Source organism: Cricetulus griseus, chromosome 4 (genome assembly GCF_003668045.3).
Source record: "Cricetulus griseus strain 17A/GY chromosome 4, alternate assembly CriGri-PICRH-1.0, whole genome shotgun sequence".
Classification (NCBI taxonomy): domain Eukaryota; kingdom Metazoa; phylum Chordata; class Mammalia; order Rodentia; family Cricetidae; genus Cricetulus; species Cricetulus griseus.
In genome coordinates this window covers 2,504,129-2,526,210 of record NC_048597.1, presented here as the reverse complement: position 1 = coordinate 2,526,210, position 22,082 = coordinate 2,504,129, and the positions used below count along the sequence as shown (strand labels likewise).

At 47.2% G+C, this 22,082-nt stretch overlaps 1 protein-coding gene and 1 pseudogene across 4 annotated transcripts in view; both read right to left on the bottom strand.

Annotated features, from left to right (window-relative positions):
* The window catches only part of Erg (ETS transcription factor ERG), a 51,294-nt gene extending 30,845 nt beyond the window's left edge, over positions 1–20,449 (bottom strand). For all 4 annotated transcript variants that reach the window (XM_035444288.1, XM_035444289.1, XM_035444290.1 and 1 more), the window contains exons 1-2: positions 20,238–20,449; positions 1,069–1,220 (exon numbers count right to left, since the gene is read on the bottom strand). In XM_035444288.1, coding sequence (XP_035300179.1) covers positions 1,069–1,220; positions 20,238–20,377 — 292 coding nt within the window. In that variant the 5' untranslated portion in view covers positions 20,378–20,449. The remainder of the gene's footprint in view (positions 1–1,068; positions 1,221–20,237) is intronic.
* LOC100750421 lies at positions 9,573–10,177 on the bottom strand (annotated as a pseudogene).
* Positions 20,450–22,082: the final 1,633 nt, after the last annotated feature.

Below are 22,082 nucleotides of genomic sequence, written 5' to 3'. Positions count from 1 at the left end.
AGTCAAACCAATGGATGTATATGCCACCCGTCTTATAAGGATTCAGGCGTTATGGTGGCCTGCCCCTGTCACCTGGCAGAATTCACTCAGGCAGTACCCTGGTCAACCCAGGTGCAAAGGACCCTTTAAAAGACAGACCCCGCCCACTTATGCTCTCTTTCCCTGTCTTTCTCGCTGTTCCCCTGTCTCCCTCTTCTCTTCTGTCCTCTCTCTGTCTCTGTGTCTCTTCACCTCTTTTCTCTTTCCCTCCCCTCCGTCCCCTTTCTAATAAAACTTCTCACTAAGCTCTGTCTGCCTGGTGTGTTTGTCCATATGCCTCGGTCACCCTCGCCTGCCATGGAATCCACCATGGTTCCCCTCAAGCTTTATCCTAAGACGTCTTCCAACAAACACCTAAAGCAGTTTCGGCCCTTTCCTATCGGCACATGGGACTGCCATGGCTGTGTCCTCTGATAGTCTTATTGCATGTGTTAAAGCAAGGCACATCCCTCAAGGAGAGCCCCAGTGGCCTGATGGCATCAAGCCGTCTTTCTGGTCTGCTGAAAGCCTCGTAGTGACGTACCTGAAGGGACCCCATTTAGTGACACATTTCCTAGACCTGAATTTTGCGCGAGTCTCTGAATGCTAAACTCCCCTGTTAAGAAGATGACTTAGCAGATGACATCCATCACGGAGGAGCTTGACCAACTCTTTATGGAGATGAGTTTAGCGGGACTCTAGAGCAAGTTTTCTATGCACACCTATGACCACTCTGACAAGGAGTGTGCCCCGTGGTAGGCATCCTTTGTCCTACGAACTGCCCTTGGTTAACACCCACAGTGCCCTGGCAAAAGCGCTCACTTTTCCCTGAGAGAGGAAGACAATGGTGCAGATGCCTTACAGGAGTGAGTAGAAGAACATGAGACAGACTGACACAGCGCTGAGTGCCGGGGGTGGAGCAGAGAGCAGCCCCAGGCTGGAATGGTGGCCACGTTGTCCCTGCCTGACAGAGATTTGTAGGAGACAGAGATGGCCCATCTTCCCCAGAAGATGGTTTGTTAACCAGAGTGAAACTCCAAGACCTCTGACCTGCGGGAACGATCACTCTGCGCTCGCTGGTGGTCATGTTGGGGGGTGGCATGTGCTTCTCCTCCATGTAGCTGCCATAGCTCATCCCCACGGTGTCAGGACTTCCCACCATCTTCCCTCCTTTGGTCACACTGCATTCGTCAGGTGAGTTCCTGTGGGACAAGACAAATTCTTCTGTTAGTAGGGTACCCAGAAAGCAGGGGCCCATGGATCGCATGAGGTGATGTGTGAAAGACTAGAAAAGTATTACAAACGTCGGAATGTTGTGGTGCCCTGAATTCACATGTTGAAGCTATAAGTCCCATGCAATGGTATAGGGAGGTAGCCAGATTTAGCTCGGGTCATGAGGGTGGAGCCAGTGATGAAAGGATGAGAGGGAGGTGAGGAACTGAGAAGTTGCCTCAGTGGGTAAATTGCTTATGCAAACATAAAGACCTGAGTTGGATTCCTAGTAGCCACTAAAAAGCCCAGCATGTTATATATACACATGGCCCTGGTGCCAGTCTGGCCCAGCGGTGAGCCCCATGCCTTAGGAAGGGACCTTGGCTCGAATAATACAGTGGAAAGTGACTGAGAAACACACTCTGACCTCCCCAGGCGCATGCATGAGTGTGTATACCTGCGTGTGCGCGCACACACACACACACACACACACACACACACACACATGAGACGAACAAATACTAAGAAAGAGGAAGAGAGCCCCCCATCTCCCATTGCTTCACTCCCTCCATGTGAGGATGCAGCCACCTCTAACTCAAAGAGGAAGCCTGTGGGTTAGTGGACATGGAGCCATCTGGCACCTTGACCTCGGCCATGCCATCTTCAGAACTGAATGAGACACTCTTGTTGCTTCAGCTCAGCAGCCTGTGCCACTGTCTGAGACCACACTGGTACCCACGCTGGGGAGAAACAGAGCACATAAGTGGGCAGCCAAGCTGCTGTCTGGCATCTGTTTTGCTAGTCAAGTCCTTCTGAAACTGTCATGTCCAGACTCCCTCTGTGACAGCTGACTGGGAACACTCACAGGGAACAGAGAGTGACAGTAAACAGGGCCAGCAGCAGACAGACTGCTTCTTTTAAAGCCTCAGTGAAAATCCCTTCTTGGATTCCCATCCATGTGCCAAACACAGGATCTGGAGTGCTGAGGATTGTGGTGACGGGGGCCAAGGCACAGTCAGGATAGTGGAGAAGGTAGGGCACTGAGGAAAGGGAGGTAGCTGAAGAGTAGAGACCAGTGACCTGAGAGAACCCAGAAAGTGACCCGAATGGACGCTGTATGAGGTGAGTTGTCCCCCCCTGACCCTGGCAACAGGCCATAGGAACCATTAGTAAGGCAGTCACTGTCTTTGCAAAAAGACAGACATGCCTTTCTAGGAAAAAAAAATAGGGCCGTGTATGTGTGCATGAATTCATGTGCAAGTGTGTGTGTGTGTGTGTGTGTGTGTGTGTGTGTGTCGTGCAAGTGTGTGTGTGTGTGTGTGTGTGTGAGAATTATGTTTGAGAGCTATAGGAATCAGGCCTAATGATGATGGCTAGCTAGTCTAGGGATGATGGCTAGCCCAGGGATGATAGATAGTGGCTACCCTACAGAAGAAGGATGGTGGCTAGCCCGCAGATGGCTAACCCTGGATCACCACAGCAGTGATGGCTCTATGTTCTGGTTACAGTAACTAAAGTAGAATTTTGGAAGCACCTCTGAAGCTCTACCCCACACATGGATTTGGTGTGGTTTGGTTTCCATTTTCCACATTCCTGGAAATCTTAGATACCCCAAGGACTCTTGACTTTAGATTTTCAATCTGCTGTTGAAGATTTCGATTCTGCCTCTATGGGGCCTTTGTTTGGCCCCTCCAAGGCTTATTAGCTGCAGCTTTGCAGGTAACTTGTAGAGTCACAACCCTTCATGCTTGCAGTGGGCTTGACCTTCAAGCTTGAGAAGGGCAAAAGCATGTAAGGCCTGTGTGCAGGGCTACTTTCTGAGCAAGATAGAGCTGAAATGGAGTACAGAAATTCATTTCTCAACCTGAGGTCTTAACAGACTGTGCATAGGAAGGCCTGCCTAAGGGCCCAGTGCTCTAGGAAGAGCTTTACACAGTACCCACAAGCTTTGAGATACAGATTACGCCACAGTATAACTCTCCAATGCATCCAGAGCCCCAGAGGAGCTCAGTGCTGCCTCTAAGGAGCGAGCAACAATCTATCTGAGCAGGTCTCACCAGGGTTACACACTGAGGTCCTACCAAGGCGGGGCAATACATAGCCTGTCATGTAGAATCCTCACAGCAGTACTAACATGAAGGCATTTAAAAATAATAACTGTCCATGTTCCCATGGAGCAGGGCCTGTATATTTCCAGTGCTATCTACACATGCATGATTTCTGCTTGATGCTATAATATTTTCCTGGCTTCAAACATTTATCTCTGTGAGACTTGTCCTAATATCAAACCGCATAGTTATCTTTGCTCCAGACAGAGTTTCCTAATCCTTTGGAAAAATCCGTCAACCTAGTGCGACGTGGATGTTTTGGTGTGTTTGTCCCAAAGACACTTGGGGGAGACAAGCTAAGGATTTGGAGGAAAATGTTGACAGTAGACGGTGCCAAGAACACAAGAGCAACGTCAGAAGTTTCTGTAAAGTCTTAAATTTAATCATTTGCTCAGTTATTTAGGCAACTCATTTATTGAGTGCCTACTGAATACCAGGCACTGACAGTTCTTTCTTATCCAGCAAACAAATTAATCACCTGAACTTTGAAGGCCAGAAAGATTGGGGATTTAACCACCTCTATCACCTCTTTGTTCATCACCATCTAAGTGTGTGTGTGAGTGTGTGTGTGTGTGTGTGTGTGTGTGTGTGTGTGTGTGTGTGTGGACATATGAATGCCATTGTGTGCATATGGAGGCCAGGGCACAACCTCGGGTGTTGGCCCTTGCCTACTTCCTTATTTAAGATAGGGTCTCCTCTTGTATACCACTGAGTATATCATGCTAGCTGGCCCTGGAGTTTCTTAGGAGTCTTGTATCTGGTCTTCCCACAGTGCTTTAGGAACACTAGAGCAACACACACACACACACACACACACACACACACACACACACACACACACACACAGCCCCATCTGGCTCTTACATGGCATCTGGGAGTCTAAACTTAGATACTCACATTTGTGTGGCAAGGACTTTACACACTGAGTCACACATATCTTCAACCCCCATTTAATTCCTGACAGTTTAATTTCCCTATCTGAGGACAAGAACCCCATACATGGATTTTGGAAGTTTTTCTATGAAATGAAGCTGATCCCCTCACCAAATCTGCATATAATGGGCTGTCATGTTGAATTTTTCTAGCATGTGCCCAAACTAAATATAACTATTTAAACTACAGTCAAAACCAGGGACAGCAGACACTCAAACAGGAGGATCATGTGTTTCCACAGAAAATAAAAAGCTATGGATTCCTTCTAGACTAATTGGTTTGATCAAGCAAGACCCCCTAAAGCTGAGACGATACAGCCTTGCAGACTACAAAAACAAGGACTTGGTCAGGTTTCTATGTTTTATCATGATGCCTATGGCATGAACATCGCCCCCAATCAGCAGGAAGCAGTTTGAAGGAACGACACCCAAATTCCCAAATATTGTTTATAAATGTTTGTTTTAATTTAAATGGGGTTGGTTATAAATGATAATAAGTATAGTCAATTTTTTTTAAAAAAAGGGGGGGATAGGATATAGGAATGAATACATTGGTATAGATTTTCATTTATTGATACAACTTTAAGGTCAATTTTGTAATATGTATGTCTCCTCTTGTTTAGGTATTGTGTTTATACAGATCTTTTAAAATGATATGCATAATTAAATACAGGCTATATAATCGCCTTTGATAGTCAGAACTTATAATTAGGTTAGTTAGGTTTTCTAGATATACAGAGATATATTTGAGATGAATAGGTATTCTTCAAACCTTTCAAAGACCTATAGAAATATGGCCTTTAAATGGTTTAGGGTTTTTCTTGGCAGTGAGACACAACTGCTCCTGGCACACCAATTACGTCAGAAAGGAGGATGGGCATCGAAGAAACTCGTTATGGAGTTTGCTTTCAACATGGCAAGATTAGCCATTTGAGCAAGAAACTGCTCTTGCCTGGACTGTTTGTTGCTGTATAAACTGGACATACAGGACCCACAAGAAAGTGACTGCTGAACTTACAAAACAAGACAGTACTGAAGGGTTCCTGTTGAAATGGAGAAGTGTGCCAGACACACTGTGGCCTATGGGCTGAAGATGGATGCCCCAACGTTACAGAGGAACTTTGGGTGACTGTCCAGGTAGCGGATGTCTCTGTCAATTCTAGAGTTTATATATTATCCTTCTGTGGTCTTTGATAGAGTTGAAGACAGATAGTTATGGTTATAGTTTTCTTCAGTTATTACAAAAGATAAGTTATCTTTCTTTTTATTTAGACAGAAAAGAGGAGATGATGGTATGTTTATCTGTGTATGTTTATCTTATTGATTGTTAAATAAAGTTCTGTTTGGCCAATGAAACAGCAAGTTAGACGGGACTAGAAGGCAAAGAGGATTCTGGGAAATGTAGTAGATAAGTGGTAATCCAGGCAGGAAGTGACATAGCAAGGAGAAACAGAAAGTGTCCCTTTTCCCCTTGGCATCCTCCAGTGGCGGGATGTGAGCCACCAGCAAAAGAGGGCGCCAGCGAAAGGCATCCTCTATAAGTCTTATAAAATATATAGATTTATGATAATTAAGACTAAGCTAACAGATGAGAATCCTAGTCATTGACCAAGCAGCATTGTACCTAATACAAGTCTCTCTGTGCATTAACTGGGGCCCTAACTCAGGCGGGCAGCTGGCGGAGACCACCCACGTAGTGGTAAGGCTCGGGTGGCTTTTGGCGGAAAGATTTATCTATCATAACAATCATGAGTTTGGGGTCAGACTGGGCTATTGAGTGAATCTGAGGTCAGCCTGGGTTATAAAGTGAGACTCTGTCACTAAACAAGCAAGCAAATGAACACAATGTGGGCAAAGTGACTTTGTGTTCATTTTATAACCTGCAGGCATAATTCCTTAACCATAGGAAGGGCCAAAATGAAACCATTAGAACCATTTTCAAAACCTGTATCTCTAGAATAATAGATAAAATATATGATGTTTTACCCTATCACATTTGGCTGTTAAAAGAAGACAGGATGAGCCACAATTCTGACCATTATCATTTTTTCAGCTAAAGAAACACTTAACTCTGAGAGGAAAGGTGTTAGTATTCAGGCATCTGCACTGGCCTGCCCTTGGGGTCCTGATGGGACACGCCCTCAGCTGCAGCCACTAAGAGCACCACCTGTGCACAGTCACTATGTTCCCTTTTAAAGGGGCCCTGCCCACCTCCCATCCTTCTCTCTCTCTCTCTCCCCCTCCTTCCTCTCTCCTCTCTCCTGCTGCTCTGGAGGCCGGTCTTCCCCCCCCCCCTTTTTAGGATCCCTTTCCCTAACAAAAAACCCCCTGCTTGAACCCTGTCTCAGGGCATCTTTCTCTCACACGATGCTTTTCTTAAAGTGAAACAAAAGGTCCCTCTTGTATGATCGGGTTCCCAAAGTGGCTTTTCAAGAAACACTAAATGGGTGGAGTTGCTCTCTTCTCATTAGCATCTTATCTTAGGACTTGTAATAAGAAGACCTGGCACTGACAAGAGCAGGGCCTGCCCAGTGGCAACCAGTCCTCACAACAGCTCAACAGATGTCACATACATCTAACAGAGGTAGAGAGCACAAAAGATTAGCAGGACTGGAGAGGTGACTTAGTAGTTAAGAGCACTGGCTGCTCTTTTATAGGGCCTGGTTTAATTCTCAACATCCACATGGCTCCTTACAACCATCTGTAACTCCAGACCTGGGGGATCTAATGTCCACTAGCTTCCGTGGGCACTGGACACACAGGCAGTGCACAGATATATACACAGTGCACAACACCTATATACATAAAATAAGATGACGACGGGGGAGGGGTAGAGATGCCTTGAAGAGACAAGTTAGAATGTTAGGCACAGGGGCCTGAGCTACCACCATGCTTCTTCACCTGCACAGAGTGAAGAAGCATGTACTTTGAAAGACAAGAATCTTAATCTGAGGTAGACAAGAACTCCTTGGGTCACATGGTACTGCAGTTTAAAGTCTGCACTGTAGCCTTGGCATGCTGTCCTAGCTGGTGATCTCACCACTCCCTGGCACAGCCCATGCACACACAAGAGACACACACATAAGAACTAGGGCTAGAAGAAAGGAAACCTTGTGCAAAGTTATACATTCACATACTACATTATTTAAGAAAAAGAAATCTTATCAGGACCAGAAACAGGAAAGTATTCCTTTAAACACCTTACAGAGCCTGGAGAGATGTCTCAGTGGTTAAGAGAACACTGGCTTTGCTTCCAGAGGACACACAGCAGGCAGATCACAGCCACGTGTAAGTCCAGTCCCAGGTGGTCTGATACCTCTTCTGGCTTCCATGGGCAGACACACACACACTCACACACACACACACACACACACGCACGCACACACGCACGCACGCACGCACGCATGCACGCACGCACACAGAGAGAGAGAGAGCACAGACTTGTACAGACACACATACAGCTAAATAAAAACATAAATCTTGAGCTGGGTGGTGGTGGCTCACAAACTCAGGAGGCAGAGGCAGGCAGATCTCTGTGAGATCCTGGTCTACAGAGAGTTCCAGGACAGCCTCCAAAGCTACAGAGAAACCCTGTCATGAAAAACCAAAAATAAATAAATCTTGGAAAACAAAGTCTCACAGTTCTCCAAGTGAGTTACCCTGGTGCTGAGGGATTGTCTACGCAGCAGCAGTGCCACAGACAATTCATGTGGAGATAGGATGACTTGCCCAAAGCTACATGGCCAGTCCTAGAAAAGGGGGCATTTAAACTCTGGTGTCCAAGGTCCTGAATTCAGGCTCTTTACCAGCGTGTACCACAACTTCACTGGTGCCTCCACACAAGCAAGACGTGGTTGCACGGACACTCACAAGACTCTCTTTCCAAGGAATTGCCTCCTCAGAGTGGAACTGGCAGGTGAGGACACATTGCTCTGTTGACTGAGTGGGGAGCACCCACGTGGAAGGAAGGCGGAGCTTCTGAGAGTGCGCCCAAGAAGGCAGTGTCTACATGGACATACACAGGATCTTGGAGTTTGATGGAAAGGTCACTTGACTCTGCAGTTGAAGGTCACATGTTAGTCCCTAAAAGTTTCAGGAGGAGCTCTGCATGGTGCATGTCCACAGTGATGATGGATGGACATAAAGCAAACATGAAAGAAAGTCAGGCCGAAAGAGCTGAGTGGGAGTGGACCTGACTCAGATCATCTGCCGCTGGTGAAGAGATGGTTAAAGACCAAGGCAGATAGCAGACTGCTGGGAAATTAGTCAAGGACCAGGACAGACATCACAGTACTGGGATAGTTATTGACCAGATTTTTAAGACCTAGTGGCATGTAGCCCAAGAAGACAGTCTCTTTCAGTTGTTTCCATACATACCTTTTTCTCTTTTTCTTTTTTTAAGAACTGGTAATAACCCTGGAAAAACCTACTAAGAAATATAAAATGAGGTCTTTTGGTCTTAGAAAACCAAAATAAACTTGGCATCTGCAATCTGTTTTCTCACACAGTGTCTACTTACGGCAGGGCGGATTCCATCATGGAATAAGCCCACGGTAAATGGCAGAGCCGTAGCCATTGGCCTGACACGTGTGGCCACAGACCATGCTGAGTTACCTGTCACCACCCTTGTGAGTGTGAATGGTCTCCATTTATCCAGGAATATTACCATGTACAAACTTGAGCTGTGTTCACCTTCAACCTGTGCTTCCCCCTCCCTTTAGAACAGCTACAGGAGACACTCAGCCCTATACAAAATCCAGGGTCAGCCAAGGTGGAACGCAGGAAACCAAAATCTCTGTGTTTTGTGTGGGCAGAGCCGACCCACCAAACCTGACAAATGCATGGCTGCCCTTCGAGAGCTCTCCTCCCGCACCTAGTTCCCTCTCGTCCCTGAACAGGAAGGTGACTCTCCACTTTGTTTTTTGTTTTGTTTTGCTTTGTTTTAAATACATAGCCTTTATTTCTTCCAGATCAGGAATTTTTTGGATTTCATCATATAAAGATGAAGAATCAAGTTTAGCAACCTAAAAATACTTACTTATTAAAACTATATTAATACTTTAGTAAACTATACAAAAAAGATAAGGAGACAAACATGTACATTTATAGAACTGCATGTCATTCATGCCAGATCCTGTAGAGGGAATTCCCAGCATGACCTCATCCATCTGTGAGGACACAGAACAGTCCTTGTTTAGACACACACCGTCTTATACACGCCAGAGGTGAGCTGCTCTTCACCTCTTGATGGCTTCCTTCTACACATGTGTATGTCTAGTTGTCTGCTTCTTAGAGCAGACATCTACCTTCCTCATCCACCAGCCACTGGGGGAGGGCTGGGGCCTGAAGATGGCTGGTTGGACCCATCTTCGTGGAGGGTTTCCTGGGTCCCTCTCCCATCATCAAATCTGGAATTAGATGAGCTTCCGTTGCTTCTTCTTTTTTTCACATCTTGCTGAAGTAGAGTTTTGAAGAAAAAAAAAAACCCCACAAATTCTGCTATTCCCCAGAAGAAATCTGTTATAAGAGACCATCTCCATGGGGACTGATTCCGGCTGTCCAACACTGTCCATTCAAGATGTAAACCACCTTTCCTCCAGTTGCCCGCTTCCAAACGACTGGGAAGATCAGCTCCGTGCAGCGGGAGGAAATTGCCCCCTGCCCCCGACTCTCTATCTACGCTGGGATACTCCCAGCTCTGCTTTCAAATGTCCTTGCTGCTATGACAAGGCTCTCCTTCCAGAGACAAAGTGAGGTAGCCAGGTCCAAGCCGCCTTTGTCCTTGACCCACAGGGTCAAGCAAGCAGGGGCTGGGCGAGTCACCTCATACCTTCACCTACAAATGTGCAACGCAGCCTTCTGTAGCAGGCACTGCCTCAGGTGCAGGAAGACCTCACGGGGCCACATTGGAGTAGCTAAGGTCCTTTACTTTAATTTTACATCCCAGAATGACTGCCCGCTGGTGAGATAGCTCAGTGAATTTCTTGCCTTACAAGGATGGGGATCTGAGCTCGACCCAGGAGAGGTGGAGATGGGATCTCACGGGTCAGTCAGCCTAGCCTCCTGGGTGAGTTCCAGGCCAGGGGCAGATCCTGTCCTAGGTAACAAAACAAAGTGAGTGGTGCCTCAGGAATGATGGCCAAGGCTGTTATCATGATTCTACATGCACTTACACACAGGGGTACCTACACACACACACACACACACACACACACACACACACACACACACACATTAATAAAGATTCATGGAGGTGCAAAGGCCTAAGAGACAAGGGTCAGTTCCATGGACCACGCTACCCCATACAGGGTTGGCTGGGGATGAGCGCTCCAGGCCTGGGCCCCACTGGAGTATACCTCAGTCGAACCTCCCCAAAGCTCCTGCCTAGTGTTAATCAGCCAAACCACCCTGCCCAGGTTTCACAGTGTAAATGGAAGCACCTCCCCACAAAAGGTATTTTTAGGACCCTAGACAAGGATTGGATTGTCTGGCAAGCTCCGGGGTAATTTGTAGGTCTGTTTTATTTCTGAATCAGACGCAGTGGAAAAGCTGCTTCAGACCCCATGGCCCAAGCGGCGGGTGGGGTTCGGTGTGATTCATGTGCAACTCCAGGCTCAAACTGAAACCATGAATGTTTGTCTTCACAGCTGCGTGTTATTTTTACTCTGGCTAAATATTCTCTTACACCTGGAATCTTTGCCTCTTCCCAGCAACCCTGGTTCTCCCCTCTCTGAAGCAGTTGAAGGCAAAATTAATTAAATGCTAACTCGACAACAGTTAGTTCTTTGTCTCCCAAAAGGGGCTTGATGTGTCCTCCCCCTTCCTGGAGAAGTTTAATTATTTAAATACATGCTTCTATTTACAGCCAAAAAAAAATGGCTATCAGCAAGACAGTGCCTCATTTGGGTCTTGAAAACTAGAGGGAAATTCAAAATTTGTGGAGGGATTGTTATTTGGAATTAGAATATTCTAGAGAACGTGACTTCTATAGTTACACAATGAAGATCGGACACAGAAGCTCCAGTATTGCGAGTTTCTTTAGCTTTATCTGAAATACATTTTTTCAGAGAGAAAAGAAGTCACTGGGACATCATTCTGGAGCTCTGGTGTGTGTGTGTGTGTGTGTGTGTGTGTGAGAGAGAGAGAGAGAGTGTGTTCACATCTATGTGTGTGAGTGTGTGATGCTTGATGGTCGTGTGTGAGTGTGTGTGAGTGTGTGTGAGTGTGTGTGAGTGTGTGTGTATGTGTGTGATGTGTGTGTTCACATGTATGTGTGTGAGTGTGTGTGTGAGTGTGTGTTCACATGTATGTGATGTGAGTGTGTGTTCACATGTATGTGTGTGAGTGTGTGTTCACATGTATGTGTGTGAGTGTGTGTGAGAGTGTGTGTTCACATGTATGTGTGTGAGTGTGTGTGTGAGTGTGTGTATATTCACATATGTGTGTGTGTGTGTGTGTTGTATGCTGTGCATGTGTCTATGTGTATCCATGTGAATATGGTGTACCTGCTGTGTGTGTGTCATGTATGATGGTCCTGTGTGTATGTGTGTATTCACACGTATGTGCGTGTGGTGTGTTTAATGTTGTGTAGTACATGTGTGTGCATACATGAGGAAGCCAGAGGTTGATATTGGATGTCACTCCTCTGACTACTTCCAGCATGTTTTTTGAGACAGGGTCTTTCACCAGGACTGGCATCTTACCAATTAGGCTAGGCTAGCTTGCCAAGGAGACCCAGAGAGAATCTACCTGTCCCTGACCCCACCCCGGGGTAAGATAGAGGCACATGCTACTGCCAGGCCCAGCATTCCCCTGGCGCTGGGGATCCAAACTCAGGTTCTCATGCTCACACAGCAACCACTCTGCTGAACCATTTCCCCATGCCCAAGCTTTGGATTTTTATGTTTTAAAGTAAGTAGATTCTGATTAACGGAAGTGACTTCACTCTCAGGACAGAAAATGCCAAAGCCAGGCCCCTCCTCCACAGCAGCAGCCCCTCTGCAGCCCTCGGGAGGGATCACTGTGTCCCTTCTTTTTGTTTTTTTTCCAAGATGGGGTTTCTCTGTGGCTTTGGAGGCTGTCCTGGAAGTAGCTCTGTAGAACAGGCTGGTCTCGAACTCACAGAGATCCACCTGCCTCTGCCTCCCGAATGCTGAGATTAAAGGCTGCACCCCACACACACATACCGTGTCTCTCCTTTTACAAAATGGTCTGCATGTGTTTGGCCTCCTGAGGGAGGAAATATGGCAGGACACTGAGGAGAAGGGGGAAGGGGGGCGAGACGGAACACAACAGAGCCTCTGCATCCCTTCCTAACCTTGTCCTCTGTACACCCAGGTCTCACTTTTGCAGCAGGGTGAACTAACGTTCACCAAGATATGGGGTCACACAAGTAAAAAGAGCCATTGCTAGCAGGCATCTCCGTGGCAGCTGTGGGTGGTCTCCACTGAAGTCTGATTTAGGAACCCAATGAGATGGAGTTGGGTGGACTCTGGGAGGATGCTAGGACACAAGAATGGGATTGTCTTTATACATTCTCCTCAGGATGGGATTGTCTTTATACAAGAGAACTGGGGGGGGGTCTCAGGGGATAAAATGCTTGCCATGCAAGAGTTCAGATCTCCAGCACCCACATAAAACCTAGGTGGGTGTGGCATTACAATCTCCAGAGCTTATGGGGAAGAGATAGGGGATCCCTCAGGTAGGCTAGATAGCTAGACGAGCTAGTTGAAAAGTCTGGGTTCAGTGAGACACTCAGCTTTGGTAAGTAAAGTGAGATCAATTGAGTGAGCTCTCTGATGTCAACCTCTGGTGCTCACAGACTACTGCAAACAGGCAAGCATACCATGCTGCAGAGAGATGCAGAGACAGACAGAGAGACAGAAAGACAGAGACAGAGAGAAACAGAGTGACACCGAGAGACAAAGACAGAGGGAGACAGAGACAGATGGAGATATATAGAGACATAGAGTTAGAGAAACAGAGTGACAGAGAGACACAAAGAAAGACACACAGAGACAGAGAGAGAGACAGAGACAGATGGAGATATAGAGATAGACAGAGACAGACAGGTGGAGCTATAGAGAGAGATACAGAAACAATGACAAAGAAACACAAAGAAAGACACAGAGACGGGGAGAGACAGAGACAGATGGAGATATAGACAGACAGAGGCATAGAGATAGACAGACAGAGAGAGACAGAGACAGATGGAGATATAGAGATAGAGACAGATGGAGATATATAAGAGAGAAACAATGACAGAGAAACACAAAGAAAGTCACAGAAATGGAGAGAAACAGAGACAGATGGAGATATAGAGAGACAGACAGAGACATAGAGATAGACAGAGACAGAGAGAGACAGAACCATACAAAGACAGAGAGAACAGAGTTTCTTCCTCAGTCATTCGAGGATGTGCAGGAAGCCACTCTCAGTGAAGAGGAAGCAGGTTGCTCACCAGACACCAAATCTGCCAGTGCCCTGGTACTGGGTTTCTCAACCTCTGGAAATACAAGGAATACACTCTGTCACCTGTAAGCCACCCAGTCTTGGGTATTTTTTGTTATATAAACCCAAGCTGACTAAGACACTTGCCATTACCGTTAGGAAAAGCCACTCATTTGAAAGTCTCCAAGCGCTGTGCCAGCCACAGCCTGGAGGGCAGCCGAGCTTAATAAGGAGACAACTTTCTTGCCAACTCAAGTCAGAGCCCCAAGGCAGAAAGGAGCAAATGCAATTAGTCCAGGGAATGTCACTGAACCCCAAATAATGCCCAAGGCTCCCCAAGTACAAGAAAGCTTATGTATAGCAAACCCAAGTGTGGAAAAAAAAAAGCAAGTGGAAAAAGAGGCCTGTGCATTGCTTCAAATATTTAACACAGGTTAGTTGCATAAAGAGTTTGTGGCATTAAAGACCCGAGTTAGGAAACTGTTTGTGGCAGGTACACAAAACGCCATTTCCAACAAAGTGACAAACAGAAGCTATGAAGAGGGAGCCCCTGAAACAGAACTTTAAATTTTTGTCTCTAGTGCAGTGAATATTTACTGAGGGCCACTGGAAATGGCCCACCCATTAAGACTTTAAAGTGCAGTTCCCATGGGAGACACAGAGGGGTCAATGCAAAGATGAACAAAGGAGAACACAGTGGCTCTGACCAGACCAGACATGCAGACATGAAATCAGAAAGAGGGGACACACACTGCTGTGTCCTCATTCCCTGGAGAAGTCTGTCCAGGGAATGGGCAGTAAAGAAAATGTTCAACTAAGTGGGGAGGCCCCAAGTGAATGGAGAGGGATGTGGACTGAGGGAAAAACTGCCTACAGCCCGTGGGTTTGACCTGGCAAATAACCTTCAGAAATTCCAAGAACTTCAGCAGAAAAAAAATTAAAAACAAAACAAAACATGAGTCTAACTGTAACTGCGCTGTCTTGTAGTCTGAGAGGAAACTGGACACCCTCTATCTTAAAATACCTCTAAACAGTCACAGTGCCGTGCAGAAATGCCGACCAGTGGTGGTTTTTCCCAGCTTCCTCTCCCAGGCCCCTGGAGCACACCTCACCCTCACCTCAGTCATCACAGGGCCCTACACATTCTCTGTGTTTACAGTACCTGCTGCCAGTTTCTGGGGATGTTTATTTGTAGTTGTTAATCACTTGTTTGAGGCAGGGTCTTATGTAGGCCTGGTGGCTCTCAAACCCCTCATATAGCTAAGCCTGGCCTTAAACTCCTGATCCTACTGCCTCTGCCTCCCAAGTGCTGGGATTAATGCAGGAACCACCTTGCCTGTCTTATGCAGATCTGGGTGTGACACCCAGTTCTGTGTATAGGAGACAAGCACACTACCAACCAAACCAACTGAGCTACATCCCTCTTAACAGATTATATGCTCCCCTCAGCCCATTTTCATGGAGTGAACAGAAAAAAAATAATGTCCACAGCACGCCGCTGGGGAGTCGGTGTCTCCTTTATATACTATGTGCATGCTTTGAGCCAGATCATTTTTGAAGGGGGTGGTGCCATCCTGTGCAGTACTAGGTGACACCAGTATCCCCTGGTCTCCCTCAGGAATCCTTAACACACACACACACACACAGAGAGAGAGAGAGAGAGAGAGAGAGAGAGAGAGAGAGAGAGAGAGAGAGAGAATTTATAGATATTATCAGCCTCCACCTATAGGCAAAATTCCCTTGGGCTGGGACCCACTGGTGGAATGGGTGAAGGTTTGCAGCACCAGGAGAGTCTTACCATTTTACCTGGTATTTGTTGGAGCCAAGTCCCAATGTAAAAGCTGTCACTGAAGAGTCTGGGCTGTGTGCCCAAGTTGCTTTCTAGCTCTGGTTTGCCCACAGTGTGTTTGATTTGTAACCTTTATTCCTTCCTTCCTTCCTTCCTTCCTTCCTTCCTTCCTTCCTTCCTTCCTTCCTTCTTCCCTTCCTCACACTGTTCATCCCAGTAGTAGAGTGCTTAGCTCTTTTCCCAGTTAATAAACATCCTGCAATGTTTCTCCCTGCCCTCGTCACTCTTCTGCTCTGAAGAGCCCCAGGACAACACACCCCAGTACCCTGCAAAAGCACACAGCTCTCAGCTGCAGCATGGGAGCCACCAAGACCTGTGGAGTCTGGGTGAACTCACAGCCCTCCATCACTGGCAAGCTTCCCGGCTGGCTCTGCGGTAAAGCCAAGGTCCTTCACCGGTACCCTCTGCAAACTCACCCAGATTACTCCCTGTCCTGGTCACCACAAGTCATGCCACACACCCTGCTTGTGGTGGTAGGCGAATCACAGGGCCTTTGCAGGGCATTCCCTTAACCTAGGATGTCCTTCCACTCTTTAGCCAATAGAACCTGCTATTTTGGGTTCTATCAATTGTCCTCTTTTCCAAGAGGTGACTCTGTTGAGCCACCTTGTCTGCAACTGCCTTCCTTTTCTTCTTAGCATTTGCTCTGATTTATCTTGTGGTTGGTTTTCAGGAGTCATTTGATCAAATGGTCACCTTCCTCCCTTACAAACCTAATGGCAACGGATTTCAATGCTCCATCTTTAGAATAGTGACTGTACATAGTAGGTGCTTAACAAACTGTGCATAGTAGGTAATTAAAAAAACTCAGTTGAACAAATGACTCTGTTAATAGCCATCACGTCCGAGATCAAAGAGCCAATCAAGGAACCCACTTCCCTTTCTATGACCTTGGTCACACTTCATGGGACATCCCTTTCATGCAATACACCACAGGGCAAGAGATGTAGCTCAGTTGGTACATTCTTGCCTAACATGCGTGAGGCACTAGGTCTAGTTCCCCGCACTCCATAATTCAGGTGTGGTAGTACTTTCCCATAATCCCAGCCACTTTGAAGATGGAGGCAGGGAGATCAAGAGTTGAAGGCCATCCCTAGCTACACTGAACATTTAAGAATAGCCTTTGGATACATGAGACCCTGTAGCAAAGTCTAAAAAAAAAATTACTTTAAAACAACACATCAAAAGTATCTTGCTATCTGACCACGGGCTGGGGTGAGGTGGGTCCCATGTGATATTTCCGGGTTATACTAAGGTACTGGTATACCTTGGTGTTTCTGCCCTTGTTCAGTGGTACCCCAAAGCCATACTCCCAGCCACTAGAACACCAGGATGCCCTGCGGTGTTCTTGGTTTGTCATGAAGACTTGGCACATCTCTTCTGATTCCAGAGCCTGGGGGTCTGTGTAGACTGTGCTCTTGTCCTGGCTCAGGGCCTCCTCTAAGAAGCATCACCCCAAGGAGACCCCATCTGACAGCATCAATGACTTCATGGTTCCAAGAACTTGGGGACAGGCCTGAGAGTCGGGCTCTTAGCACGGGAATCCAGCTGATGAAGTGCCTGTAGCTGTGGACCTGAGGCAGGCCACCAAGAATTACCATTAAGGAAATGAGGTATATGTGCACACAGACTATTTACAGGGCAAAGTTATGCAGTTCACAGAAAAAGAAGATACCTGGAGATAATCATATTAAATCCATCGCAGAGAGACAACTTTCATGTTTTCTGTCATTCACAGTTCTTACAGATTTTTTTTTACTGATACATAAAAATCACATGTGAACACATGACATGAAAGTGTAAGTACCACCGTCTACATTGATGAAAGAGTGGAGAGAACCAAGAAAAGAGATGAGGGGGTATTTGAGGTATTTGTTCAATATCTAATATGAATTTGTATGGGTATTTAAAATAAAAGGAGGAGGATCGCCATTGTGGGTGGCAGGCAAAGGCACTGCCGGAGGCAGCTGTTTGATCTGGCTGCCTGGGTTGGGGGAGCACAGGGCTGGGGAAACAGCCTGCTGGGCAGAGCCCCACCACCTGGCAAAAGAAGGCAGTTGGTGCAACCACACCTTAGGGAAGGCTAACTCTGGCCTGTGTGGCCAGCCTACAGTGAGCCATGGATACCCCACTGCAGATGGAGAGGCTGGTGCCCCCAGGGACCCTTTGTGTACAGCACTAGCAGATGGTTTCAGTTTTGTACACTGCCAGCCTCCGATTGTGGGAACCCCAGGGTGTTTCCTGTGAGGGAGAGAGAGGCAGTGTTATCCTTGAACCCTGAAGCTGGGAGGCGATGATGGCAGTGTCTACAGGACGACTTGAAATTAGCTTCTGTCTGCAAGAATCCTGCATGGCCAAGACAGACCCACAAGGACTACCCTGCCATCTCAGCGGTGGCGGCAGCTCCCTTACTCTCTGAATGGCCACAGTGCTTACCTTGTCACCTGTGTTTTATTTCAGGAGCTTGCAAGCTCCGTGGGCCTAAGGTTCAGCAATGTTCTACCATGCTGTCTCTCTCTCCTTTCTCCTCTCCTCCCTCCCTCCCTCTCTTCCTCCTCTGCTGGCTCCTATGCAGGGATGGAGAGACAAGGACAGGAAAAGCCACAGCCAAGAGTTCTGCCCTTGGGGACAGAGGTGGGCCTTGCTCTGGCAAAGACAAGGCTACAAAATGCACTTCTTTCATGAAGTCACATAAAGAGCAGTAGAGACCATGCAGGTCCTAAGCCAAATGCCATCGCCGGAGTCCAGGTTTCAAAAAGCATGTCACTGTAGGAAGACCTACTCCATATAAGCCCAGGTTAGGGACAGGAGAATCCACCAGGCTGGGGACAAGGAGATGGGCCAAGTCTTTGTCAGACCTGAAGGGAATCAGCAGAGCCAATCACGGAGCCTTCCTGTTGTCACTTGTCTGCAGGTGAGCCCTGTCCAGCCCTCAGCTTCTAAGTGCTGAGGCCCTCAGTATATGGTGGACACCCCCAGCCCTGCATCCACTCCAACACTTCTCCGTGACGTGGTACAACCCCACACTTTCAGCACTGACAAGGCAGAAGCAGGAAGATCCCGAGTTCAAGGCCAGTTTGGGTGACATAGTGGGACTGCCTCAAAAAGCTACAACCAGAAAGCAGGCGAGCAAACAGAGCACCAAGTGGGGATAAAAGCAGACACACAGAAGTGACTGCCTTCTCAGAGCGCCGGCCAGTCTGGAGCACCACCCACCACTCTGCAGCCCCAGCAGCCATGCTGCTAATGGCTCCTTGGAAGTTCTGTGATTGACACCTGTGCTAACACCACACTGGCAGCTGACGCAATGATTTCCAGCACTTATGAAATGCAACGCGTCAGACATATTTGGCACTAAGACACACATGTAACAAAGAGACCCTCTCATAGGTTCAGGGTGAAAGAAAGGGGTCCTGGGTGTTGAGCCCAGCAACTCTTGGTTTCCATCCAGATTGTTGAGTCCCTTTAAGCTATACGCCTGGGCTGGCCAGCCAACAGCCTGCTCAGAGGTTTCCTCATCCATCAGATGGGAAGAGCCCTCCCCCCTCCAGGGCTGATTAGAGGCTCCATGATCTACTAGCAATAAAGGGGCTTTGTGCTCTTGAAACACAAGGAAATGGGAACTGTTCTAGGAGCCAGTGCATAACAGAGATCATAGCGGCTTACCTTTGTCTCTGATTTTACATTAATTCCCCTGAGTATACATACAGGATAGCATAATGGAAATTAAGCTACCTACCTCTGTCTGTCTGTCTCTCTCTGGGAGGGGGGTGCCACAGCACATATTAAGGGATTTTGAGGACAGCCATAAGTGTCAACCTGCACCTCACAGACTTTTTGAAACCTGTCTTCTTGTAAGTTGACACTGTTTATGTCAAGCTAGCAGGCACCCGAGCTCCCCGGGAGTCTCCAGCATCTGCTTCCCATCTTGTTGCAAGGGTACTGCTATTACAGACCTACGGTATTATCCATGGCTTTACTTAGGTTCAGGGGATTTGAATTCAAGTCCTCAGGCTCACTTGGCAAATGCTTCATCCACTGAGTGATCTCCCTATCTCTCCAGCTACTTTTCAGACTTCTGTGTGGTGAAACGCTTCGGCTTGCTAGGGATGGTTTGATGAAGCATTCTAAGCGCCAGCCACATTTCCATGACAAACTCCAGAAACAACAGCTATGTGAGGCCTGAGAAACTTAATTTGAGACAAAAGCATCACCCACTAAAGTACACTAAAAGGGGACAGCAACAGGGAGCCAGCAGGCTAAGGCTGAGTGTGCAGACAAGGGGGACCCATGAGCAAACTCCAGTGGTTTGGACAGATGCTACACAGCCTGACCACTAGCTGACACTGTGTCTCCATAGAAACAGCCATAAAACCTCAGAAATGAACTGTGCCATATGTGAGAGAGGCCCCCTCCCACCCAGCTCTCACACCTGGGACACAGAATTGAGCAGCAGTCTTCAAAGACAATTCTCAGTAAATGCACTACTGGTTTTGCAGCCTCTGTCCTCAGCCAAAACCACTGGAGAGTACATTTTCCTAGAAGTATCCCCTGTTGTGAGTTAGAGGCCTTACTCTCTGAGAGTCCTTGAAAGAGAGCAAAGAAGCTATGATTCTCAGCAGACAGGAAGAATTCAGGTTTGGAAGAGGCAAGGCCAGCACTGCTTACCTGGAACCATTCACCTGGCTAGGGTTGCATTCCATCTTGATGGTGACCCTGGCTGGGGGTTGAGACAGCCAGTCCTGCTGGGGAACTCGAGGACTCATCTTGGATGTCTGGCCATAGTCACTGGAAGAGGATGCAGTCATCTCTGTCTTAGCCAGGTGTGGTGTTCCGTAGGCGCACTCGAATAGCGACTGGTCCTCACTCACAACTGATAAGGCCTCCTAGGGGGAGACACAAAAAGGGATACGGTATCTCGAAGCCATTTCCAAATTTAGGGGACCAAATTTTACGTGGTTCCAAAGGCCTGCCTTTCTACTTTCTACTTAAGAAAGGAGGAAACAAAGTACCTTTGTTTTCTTTACTGCACACTGTAAAAAGTTGGAGCAGCCCAGCCTAGAAGTGCATAGCTGCAGGTCTCAAGCCCCCTAGCCTGGACTGTGCTGGGGCAGGCAGTACCCACTTTAATCTCAACACAAGGAAGTTGAATTTCAAAGGTCTCAGAAGACATCCAATTGCATCTGTCATTATTTGACAAATGCAATCTATAATTCAAGCAGACAGGTCGCAGAATGGTCACGGGGATGAGGGAAGGAACTGTGAAGGCTGACACCCAGGCACCTGGTGGTACCCCCATGTTCCAGGGGACTCTGAGAGAGAAGTCCTCAGAGGAGAAAAGGGAGACACAACACCACAGGACTGCCAAAGGCATAGCCTTTTCCACTCTGTTATTAGCTGAATATGGTTTCAAATAACGCTCCCATGATGGTGGCCATCTGGGTAGTGAATGAAGCAAAAAGTAAAAAAAGTTGTGAATTACCCAGATGTCTCCAAATACCAGGATGTTTGAAAGATCTGGGCCAGTAAAGGGCTAGCTCATGCTTGCTCACTCTCTGTGCTCTGATATTTTCATTATTTTGTGAGGAAGAAAATAGCAACTTGTCCCAACGGGGACTTTTTCCTGTGCTTGAGCAAGTAGTAGGCCTATGGTTGTGTGTAGAGTCCCTGAGAGAATCAGAAAAGGCATAATTGACTTAGAAATTTCAGCTGCTTGAATGATACATTGTACAGCTACTACACACAGCAGTTACGAAAACAATCCGATTTTCTAAAACAGGAAAAAAGTCTCTCCTTCAGACAGCTCATGACTGTCTGTCTCCATCCTTAGGAGGCCTGTTTAACATGGTTATCAACTGAGGAGAAGTCCATCAGTGCTGTGCGTGTGCTCGTGCGTGTGCTTGTGTGTGTGTGTGTGTGTGTGTGTGTGTGTGTGTGTGCTCGTGACATGTGTGTGAGTGTGTGTGTATGAGTGTGTGAATGTGTGTGCTTATGTGCTCATAATGTGTGTGTGTATGTGTGCGCGTGCATGTCTGTGTATACACATGTACAGGTCCTGTTGATGGAAGGTATCTTTCTAAAATTGTTCATCTTATTTATTGGAGCAGGAGCGAGTTTGCTAGGTCTCCTAGTGAGTGAGCACCTAGAGCATTCCTGTCTCTGCCTCCCAACGTAGAGATTACAGGTGCATGGTGCGCACAATCGCGCCTGGGTTTTACATCGGTGTTGGGAACCTAAATTCAGGTCTTCATATTCCTATGAAAAGCACTTTGGCTACTTAGCCATCTCACCAGCCCTGGATATATTGTTTAAATTGAACTTGGGACCCTGTGAGGAGGTGGGGAAAAGCCATAAGAACCGTCCTCATCATGGCCCAGAACCGTCAGACTGAGCTGCGAATGAGATGGCCGAGGCAAGCCAGGGACTTTGTGACGGTGCAAACTAATGTCACCACCTGTCTCCAGGTTCCTCGGTGAAGCATGCTCTCAATGGCACTCTAGTCTCATTCTTTGG